Source organism: Gadus macrocephalus, chromosome 20 (assembly GCF_031168955.1).
Source record: "Gadus macrocephalus chromosome 20, ASM3116895v1".
NCBI lineage: Eukaryota > Metazoa > Chordata > Actinopteri > Gadiformes > Gadidae > Gadus > Gadus macrocephalus.
Genome location: NC_082401.1, coordinates 2,126,410 through 2,136,405, shown reverse-complemented (window position 1 = coordinate 2,136,405; position 9,996 = coordinate 2,126,410). Strand labels below are relative to the sequence as shown.

The 9,996-nt window shown below is 45.6% G+C and overlaps 1 protein-coding gene across 1 annotated transcript; it reads right to left on the bottom strand.

Moving 5' to 3' along the window:
* Positions 1–528: 528 nt before the first annotated feature.
* Positions 529–9,007, bottom strand: dusp19a (dual specificity phosphatase 19a). The gene is made up of 4 exons (XM_060040963.1): positions 8,785–9,007; positions 8,233–8,279; positions 4,931–5,083; positions 529–894 (listed from the first exon to the last, which is right to left on the bottom strand). Exons 1-4 carry the CDS (start codon positions 9,005–9,007, stop codon positions 709–711), a joined length of 609 nt encoding a protein of 202 aa, XP_059896946.1. The 3' UTR covers positions 529–708.
* Positions 9,008–9,996: the final 989 nt, after the last annotated feature.

Genomic DNA, 9,996 nt, shown 5'->3' with positions numbered 1-9,996 from the left:
ACGATGTGACAATGTGAATATATGACAATGGGAATATATGACGATGTTACCATGGGAATATATGACGATGTGACGATGTGAGCATATGACCATTTGACAATATAGCAATATGGCGATATGGCAAACACAAGACCCTGGAACACAAGACCCTGGGAACATAGGACCCTGGGAACACAAGGAGAGGAGCAGAGGAGGAGAGGGAGAGGAGAAGGGCAGGGGAGGGAGGAGGTGGCAATCATGAGCGATGGCAGGAAGGAGTGGAATCCAAGTTACCTTTATTTGTTATTTTTATACTTACGATATATCTTCAAAAATACATAGTTTTGTTTAATGACAAATTGAAATTATTTTTGGTTTCTCTATTTATATAAAATATCTGTGTGTTCTGTAGAGTGGTCTGTATCGACCATAACCCTGTCTCTAGTGCTAGAGATAGGGGGGTCTGTATCGACTCTAACCCTGTCTCTAGTGCTACAGATAGGGTGGTCTGTACTGACCCTAACCCTGTCTCTAGTGCTACGATAGGGTGGTCTGTACTGACCCTAACCCTGTCTCTAGTGCTACAGATAGGGTGGTCTGTACTGACCCTAACCCTGTCTCTAGTGCTACAGATAGGGTGGTCTGTACTGACCCTAACCCTGTCTCTAGTGCTACGATAGGGTGTACCGTGTTGACCCCCCCCCTCTAGTGCTAGGGCTAGGGACAGGGTCAGGGTTGTCTGTATCGTTGCAGCTGTTCCAGGAAGCCAGGGTTGGGGCAGCAGGCCGGCCGTGCTGTTTTTACCAATGACAAGGCTTCTTCAAAAGGTTGGCCATCACATGACATCAGATAGCCAATCACCACCGCTGCTGCCCTGGAAGCTCCTGTGTTGCAGTGCACCAACACCACACCGTTCTAAGAAAGCAAGACAGAGTGAAAGCTATCGGATATATATTCACTCAACAATTATAGAGGACACTCAAATGATATAGCATGCCCCACATGATAAGGTGCCACCCTAACTATGGATTAAATATAGATGAATACCATACATTATTTTAGGCTTAAGACTAAGGAATAGTTGGTTCAAGGTTTCAGCTGCAACATCCAGGAACATCTGTTGAAACACTACCTACCTATTGAACAGGCGTGACACGGGAAACCATAACTTCTTAGACATTAAACCACTACAGGCCTCACAGAGAAAGGAGATTGAGGGGCTTTCTGCATCACATACAACCAGAAACAGTGTATGAATCAACTGCAGCACCTGTGGGATAGGTTATTTTGGGTAAAGCAGAAACCTCTTGTGGCAGAGTCAGCCATCACCAATCCAAGGAGGTGGCCGGTCTCCAGCCTGCTGGCGCCATAGCAGACTGGATGTCCTCTGTGGGAACCTGGCGAGCAGCACAACCTCAACCGGTCTGGGGCTGGACTTATTCCTTTCTCATAGAGCACATGTGCTCCTAAATTAAAAACTGTAGGAGCGAATAAAGAACTTTAGGGCCGCAATGAAATTTGGTTAAATAATAGAGCGCCCTCTCTCTCACTAATAATGCAGATTAGGAGCTCCCTGTTCCATGTCGTGAAGCCCTCCTCAGAGAGTCCTCCTCATCCGACAGACAGGCCTAATGTCTAATGGCTATATTTCTCAGCCCACAATTGCAATGCAGATGGCTCAGCGGCCAAAAAATAAAGGCTTCGCTCCATTGTATAGTGGGAGGGCTCTCACAGCAACGTTCAGGAGGGGAGGGGGGAGAAGCTGCCGGCTGTTGATTTGACCGATTTTTGAGCTCTCAGCGGAGTGCTGACTTGCACGTCTTTTTTAGATGGTGAACGTAAACGAAGGAAAGCCCTCTGACTGACGGGCAAGACTGACAAGTAGGCGGGCCTAGGCCCGTCCAGGCCCGCCCATGGCTACGCCTCTGGCCGGAATATCGGTGGTTTAGCCAAAAGCGTTAATTTAGATGTGTGATTTGTTGGTATACACCTGTCAGTTTAGTGTCAGGACGTTCCTCGTAAGCGGGCCTTGTAAAGCCTGTCCAGCGCGTTGGAACAAACCTATTGTTGTACATTCTCTGAACAACATGACTGCTCAACATAGCCTTTTATGATTTTCTTGGCAACAATTTGTTTACTGGAGAACACATTTGCCCAGGAGGCATACGATTCTGAAAGTAGAACTGGCTCACAATTCCCATCCCTAATCCTGTCCAGACTGGTGAAAATAATGAATACTCAATGATCCATCCCTCTGCTGGCCCATATGTTTATATGTTTATTTTTTAAAGGTTGTGGTAAGTATTATATATTATGAAACTGGGTTAATGGCTGTGATGTCTCTTTACTTCAAAATCTTTGGTGTGTGAGGGCAACCACACACCTCTTCAGTCCAAGACTTAAGTCTTCAGACCAAACTGTTGAAACTAACGTCAATCAAACTAAGCTAAACCGTTAGCTAAAATATGAATTGAAAAGGTAATTGAAAATGAGGTAAGGAACGTGGCAAAGGAATTCAAACAGGCCTTGTTCTTTGGATGTCAACGTCATTGCCACTTGGAGAGGGCAAGACTGGTCTGGAAATGATTACAGCTTTTTTCCTTCATAAAAATCCCTATAACGATACATAATATATATATTATATAGATACATTTAAATCTATAAATATAATTTGTAGATGTATATAATGTCATATATTAATGCTGTTTGTTCTCCATCTAGTCACAAAATCCATATGCTGGCCGATATGTTAAAACATTTTCAGAATTGATTGTGATTTAAAATATGGTAGAAAAAAGACATGTGTGTTCCGAGAAAAGTAAAGGAGGGTTAAAATCATTTGAGGAAAAGGAAAATAAAGAATTGTAATGAAGCCAGGACCCCAAACCTGACTGACTATTCCCCCAGGAGATGAGGGCACATCTGCAGGCTGTGGTGATAAATATTGGTGTTCACGGTCAGCAATCCCTTGTAGCCTCCCTAAACTAATGGTCACTGCCCACTGTGTGCCCTTGAATGCTGCTCCTTTTGTCAACAAGTCTTTACTTGAGTACGGACACCCATTAGTTTAAGTTATAAGGTACCATTTCTCTCTCTCTCTCTCTCTCTCTCTCTCTCTCTCTCTCTCTCTCTCTCTCTCTCTCTCTCTCTCTCTCTCTCTCTCTCTCTCTCTCTCTCTCTCTCTCTCTCTCTCTCTCTCTCTCTCTCTCTCTCTCTCACACACACACACACACACACACACACACACACACACACACACACCAACCAACCTGTAATTTAAGACCCACTTAGCCATGGATAGAGGCACATGACTGCTGGTTTGTTTGTGCGTGTATGCGTGTGTGTGTGTGTCTGTACGTCGGTGTGTGTGTGTGTATGTCTGTACGTCGGTGTTTGTGTGTGTGTGTGTGTGTGTTTTTGTGTGTGTGTGTGTGTGTGTGAATTTGTGACACCTATGAACCCGGTGATATCTGATCTGTGTAGACTCAATAATACATCACCTAACCCCAAGGCCACCTGAATTATTCAGTGATAATGACAGAAAAGAGTAAAATAAAAGACAGTAGAAGTTAGGAGGAGAGAAGAGGAGAAGGTGAAGTAGAGAGGCGTTGTTTTACAATTGTAGTTTTAGAGGTGTATGAATAGCGGTGTAGTTATAGAGGTGTATGTATAGAGGTGTAGTTATAGAGGTGTAGTTTTAGATGTGTAGTATTAGAGTTGTAGTTTTAGGGGTGTCGTTTTAAAGGTGTAGTTATATAGGTGTAGTTTTGGAGGAGTAGTTATAGTGGTGTAGTTTTAGAGGAGTAGTTATAGTGGTGTAGTTTTAGAGGAGTAGGTATAGAGGTGTAGGGGTGTAGTTGTAGAGGTGTATGTAGAGAGGTGGAGGTGTGAAGGTGTAGGTGTAGAAGTTTAGGTTTAGCAGTGTAGCTGTGTATTTGGAGCAGTGTAGAGGTGTAAAGTTGTAAAGTTGAGTTAGGAATAGCAGTGTAGATGGGTGGGTGTCGAGGTGTTGGTATATGTGTAGAGGTATGCGTTTGGAGGTGGTGGTCGGCAGGTGTAGGTGTATAGATGTAGCAGTAGAGAGCGGAGAGGTGGAGGTGTAGCAGTAGAGAGTGAAGTGGAGGAGGTGAGGCAGTAGAGAGTCGAGAGGTGGAGCAGTAAAGAGTGGAGAGGTTGAGGTGTAGCAGTAGAGAGTGGAGAGGTGGAAGTGAGGCAGTAGAGAGTGGAGAGGTGGAGATGTAGAGGTATGTGCATGGAGTCGGAGGTCAGCAGGTAGGTGTATAGATGTAGCAGTAGAGAGTGGAGAGGTGATGGTGGAGGTGTAGCAGTAGAGAGTGGAGAGGTGGAGGTGTAGCAGTAGAAAGTGGAGAGCTGGAGGTGTAGCAGTAGAGCATGGAGAGATGGAGGTGTAGCAGTAGAGTGTGGAGAGGTGAAGGTGTAGCAGTAGAGCGTGGAGAGGTGGAGGTCAAGGTGTAGCAGTAGAGAGTGGAGAGGTGGAGGTGTAGCAGCAGAGAGTGGAGAAGTGGAGGCGTAGCAGTAGAGCGTGGAGAGGTGGAGGTCAAGGTGTAGCAGTAGAGAGTGGAGAGGTGTAGCAGTAGAGCGTGGAGAGGTGGAGGTCAAGGTGTAGCAGTAGAGAGTGGAGAGGTGTAGCAGTAGAGCGTGGAGAGGTGGAGGTCAAGGTGTAGCATTAGAGAGTGGAGAGGTGGAGGTGTACCAGTAGAGAGGGGAGAGGTGTGGAAGTATGTGTTTGGAGGAATAGATGTAGTAATGTAGCAGTAGCAGTAGAGAGTGGAGAGGTGGAGGTGTGGAGGAATGTGTTTGGTGGTGTAGAAATAGTGAGGTAGCAGTTGCAGTAGCAGAAGAGAGTGGAGTTTTGGAGGTATGTGTTTTGAGGTGTAGAAGTAGTGATGTAGCAGTAGAGAGTGGTAGAGGATGGAGGTGTTTGTGAGACCTCCTCCTGGGCCTGTGTGATGAAGCGGCAGCAGTCCTTGAGGTGGGCAGTCAGCTCGGTGTCGGGCTGGTCCAGGATCTGAACGTTCTTGTAGATGAAGAGCAGAGGAAACAAGTTCTCTACCCCGTAGGCCACGTTCAGGATGTGGGACACCTGGGGACAGTAAGAGGAGGAGCCCTCGGAGTAGTTTATTGTTTAGGCTACTGAGATATGTTGTTCTGTCAATGAAGACACATCGCACAAAAATGTAACCAAACTAAAACAAGATACTGGTCAGCTCGCAGTGTCCACTAGTAGAAGGCTGTGGTTGTACTGGGCAGCTCCAAGTAGAAGAATGTGCCTTCAAGGGGCAGCTCCCAATATAACCAGTACCAAGCAGCCTTGTACCAGACCACTAGACCAAAGAACCTTTACCAGACCACTTGACCCAACAACCTTTACCAGACCACTAGACCCAACAACCTTTGCCAGACCACTAGACCCAACAACCTTTACCAGACCACTAGACCCAACAACCTTTACCAGACCACTAGACCCAACAACCTTTACCAGACCACTTGACCCAACAACCTTTACCAGACCACTAGACCCAACAACCTTTACCAGACCACTTGACCCAACAACCTTTACCAGACCACTAGACCCAACAACCTTTACCAGACCACTAGACCAAAGAACCTTTACCAGACAACTAGACCCAACAACCTTTACCAGACCACTAGACCCAACAACCTTTACCAGACCACTAGACCCAACAACCTTTACCAGACCACTAGACCCAACAACCTTTACCAGACCACTTGACCCAACAACCTTTACCAGACAACTAGACCCAACAACCTTTACCAGACCACTTGACCCAACAACCTTTACCAGACCACTTGACCCAACAACCTTTACCAGACCACTAGACCCAACAACCTTTACCAGACCACTTGACCCAACAACCTTTACCAGACCACTTGACCCAACAACCTTTACCAGACAACTAGACCCAACAACCTTTACCAGACCACTTGACCCAACAACCTTTACCAGACCACTTGACCCAACAACCTTTACCAGACAACTAGACCCAACAACCTTTACCAGACCACTAGACCCAACAACCTTTACCAGACCACTAGACCCAACAACCTTTACCAGACAACTAGACCCAACAACCTTTACCAGACAACTAGACCCAACAACCTTTACCAGACCACTAGACCCAACAATCTTTTACCAGACACAACCCTTTCCAAGCCTGGCTCCTAGGGGCCCTCATGACCAGAGTACTAGTCTGTTAGACTGTCTTCAGGGGCCCTCATGACCAGAGTACTAGTCTGTTTGTGGCAGGAGGTGGAACACGTTTCATACTTTAAACATATGGAACAATCATGTCAATATCTTAACCGTTCAGTCCAATGCACAATGCATATTAATATTAAAAGGAAACATACCAGTTCCAACGCTCCATCCCCCCCTCAAACCGGCCTAAAGGGCGCTGTTCTCCGCTATTAATACTGTCTCCTGGAAAACCTCTGAGTTAGACAACGATATAGGGTGATCCCGGTGGCCGCAGGCCAGACGACCCCAGAGACTAACAAGAGCAACTCCAGAACAGTCCAGATGATGACCCCCTCGCTCATCATTTCAGCCATTGGCCCCTGGAAGAAGCCTGGAGTTCCAGGTAGCAAGGAAGCATGGGTTCAACTGCTGGGGCCATTCTGATCAGGGCCCTCGTAAAACATCAGGGGCCGTATTCACAAAGGATCTTAGGGCTAAAAGTAGGTCCTAACTGGCGAATTTAGGAGTAACTCCTAAAAATAATGGGCGTGTCACTCTTAAATTTAGGACTCACTAAGAGCAATTCACAAAGTATTTTAAGACTAAAAGTAGCACCTAAGTCTAGGAGAGCTTAAAAGTCCTCAAGAGGACTCCTAACTCAGTAAGACCTATTCACAAAGAATCTTAAAATGCCTGCGAGACGAAATGTTAGGGTATTCAATTTATTGTGGAGTTAATGCGCGATGCAATAACATCCCCGACTAACAGGAATAATCCGATTAGTCCCGAAATAAAATGTTATAAAAATTATAAATTATAAAAAAATATATATAACTTATAAAAAATAAAAATAATTGCGCCATCAAAAGACGAGGACGTGTTCGTCAATAGGAAGAAAGTGCATTCCATCAACACGCAGGTTGTTTTTGATGCAAATTGATGCAAAATTGTAACATAGCCTACTGGATGTTGTTGCAAAGTGGCCTGGATCTTCAGCTACCCATGATTCGCGCATTTTAATGGTGAGCGGTCTGAGGCAGCTTTTTGAGATGTACCAGTTGGGTGTCACTTGCTGGGTGACAGTGACTATCCATGCAAGACGTGGCTCTAGACACCCGTCCCTACCTCAATCCACAACCGGGAGCACAGTTAAAGTGTAACATGTAAGTGATTACGCAGATTACGCTTAGTCCTATGCGTAAAACACATCGTATTGGCTCTTTGCGAGCACACAAACATACACGAAATGTTGTGGAGAGAGGAATTGGGCAGATGAAACGTCGGTTTCATGTCCTCCACGGCGAAATACGCCTCACCCCAGAGAGGGCAAGCACAGTAATCACTGTATGTGCCATTCTACACAACCTCTGCAAGCGGAGGAACATTCCACAGCCAGACGATGATGATGATGATGATGGCGATCAACATTACAAGGAATTTGGCCGTGTGGAACCGAGTGGACAGGCATTTAGGGATCACTTTGAAAACACATTTTAGGTAAACACCTTGGCACAAATCAGTCAACACTTGGGTAGTTCGGAACATTTATTTTCTTTTAGATTTTACGTATTTTTATTGTTTGCTTTCTCTCTCTCTTGAACGTGCAGGCTACAACGTCATTATCGTGGTCTGCACAAAATTGTCATCATGCGTGTATTCTGCTAACTGCACTATAACTACTTAATAGGAATTCATTTCTAGCCTAGGCTATTTCCTTGTTTTTCGGTGATTCAGTGGGCTCGTCTGAACAACCAATCACCGAACTGACCGCTTCTAAACTCGTGCACGAGAATTGACGTAATCCATAGCAACGGCGCGTCACTCTTAGTTCACTCTTTGTGATTTATCCTGAGTAAGAGTAGGTCTCAGCGGCTTTGTGAATAACTTTGAAGAAAAAACTCCTACGTAAAATGTTTTAGCGCGAGTTAGGAGCACTCCTAGCGGTAAGATAAAATGCTTTGTGAATACGGCCCCAGTTCTCTTATCTGTTTCACTGGAGGCCTACTGCCATGGTACTCATCAATTATCAATACCTTGTACTTCTTTAGAGTTCCAAAGTCATGGGCTGAATCCTGAGAACCTAAAACACAAAAACTTATTGAGCAGTAGTTTATTAATCAATGATCATCCATATCCATACAATACGAAGTATTGTCTTATCAATCAATAATCGTCACAATATTATGCAAGATTACTATTTTAGCAATCGCTGTAATCAATACCAATACCATAAACAATGTATTAATGATAGTAATGCTAGCATCCTGAGTTACGATTGAGTGTAAAGGGCTGATTATGGTCACACGTTCATGCAACGCAGGGGTGATACGGACCCTTTACGTCCTTGCGGACCCTCCTTGCGTCCAACGCAAGGGCCTGACGTGCGCCTCCCAAAAATGTTAACCTTCCGTCGAGTCGACGCAGCAGCAAGGGCTGTGATTGGTCCGCTCACTAAACCCGATGCAGAACCATAAAGGTTCACGACTGCATCGAAGCGTCTGCGTGGTCATTGCGTTGCGTGAGCGTGGAACCATAATCAGCCCCTTAGGATGAGTGTGAGGCAGCAGTAGGAGTCCTCTACTCACCCAGTAGTAAGAAGGGTTTGATGGTTCCTATCTGCAGGTCCCAGGAGGTGTCCGGGACGTAGCCCATGCTGCTGTCGGGGGGGGCCGGTTCCTCCACCACGGTGACGATGGAGCCCTTCCAGGTCTCGATGATGCGCCGCCCGCCCAGAGAGGTCACCCTGGTGCACTGCCTCCGCAGGCTGCTCCGCGAGAACGACTGGATCTCCTCTGTGAGGGAAGGCATGCTCGGATCCAGACCCTGGGAGACACGCCTGGGCAGATAACCTGGACAGATCCACGTGGGCGGATCCTGCTGTACAGATCACCTGGATGGATCCACCTGACAGATCCACCTGGACAGATCAACTGGACAGATCCACCTGGACAGATCTACCTGGAGAGATCACCTGGAAAGATCACCTGTACAGATCCACCTGGAGAAATCACTTGGACAGATCAACTGGACAGATCACCTGGGCAGATCACCTGGACTGATCTACCTGGGCAGTCTGATCACCTGGACAGACCTGGACCTACACAACACACTCGGTTTCTCTGTGACCAGCCTGCTGTTCAATCCTCTGTTCCCTAGGCTCCCCCCCTCTCAGCATCTCCCTCCCCCTCTCGGCCTTTCCCCCCCACCCCCTCTCGGCCTCTCCCTCCCACATTTGGTCTCTCTCTCTTTTCATTTACATTTCACTGCTTTATTGTCCGACAATTGGCCAACAATTTGAAGTCTGTAATGGCAGAGCAAAATTAGCATTTAGAATTTACAGTATAAAAACAAATAAATGAGTAGAACTAGGCTAATATAACATAATATTATAACAAATATTTCGTAAAAGATGATCCTTTAAAGGGGAACTATGCAACTTTTTTGGCTTAATTTACATTAACATATCAGGTTAAGATGATTGTGATGGTTCTATACATAGATATATATATATTAACTAGATGCCTCGTCCGCGGTGCTGGCCAATGGAGTCGAACGTCACCACTGGCGGCCATCTTACCACAGTAAGCTGCTCTCCAATAACATTGTGTTGGTAGTGATTCATGTACTTTTTAAATAACCATAACTTGCTCAATTTTCAACCGATTTTCAAACGGTTTGGTTTGTTATACACGTCAGAGATGTAGGTATGACAGTACATACTTATGAATAATTGTTAGGTTCTAAGAAAAATAGAATAATGTTCTAAAATAGGTATAAGATTTCCCTTTACAAATATA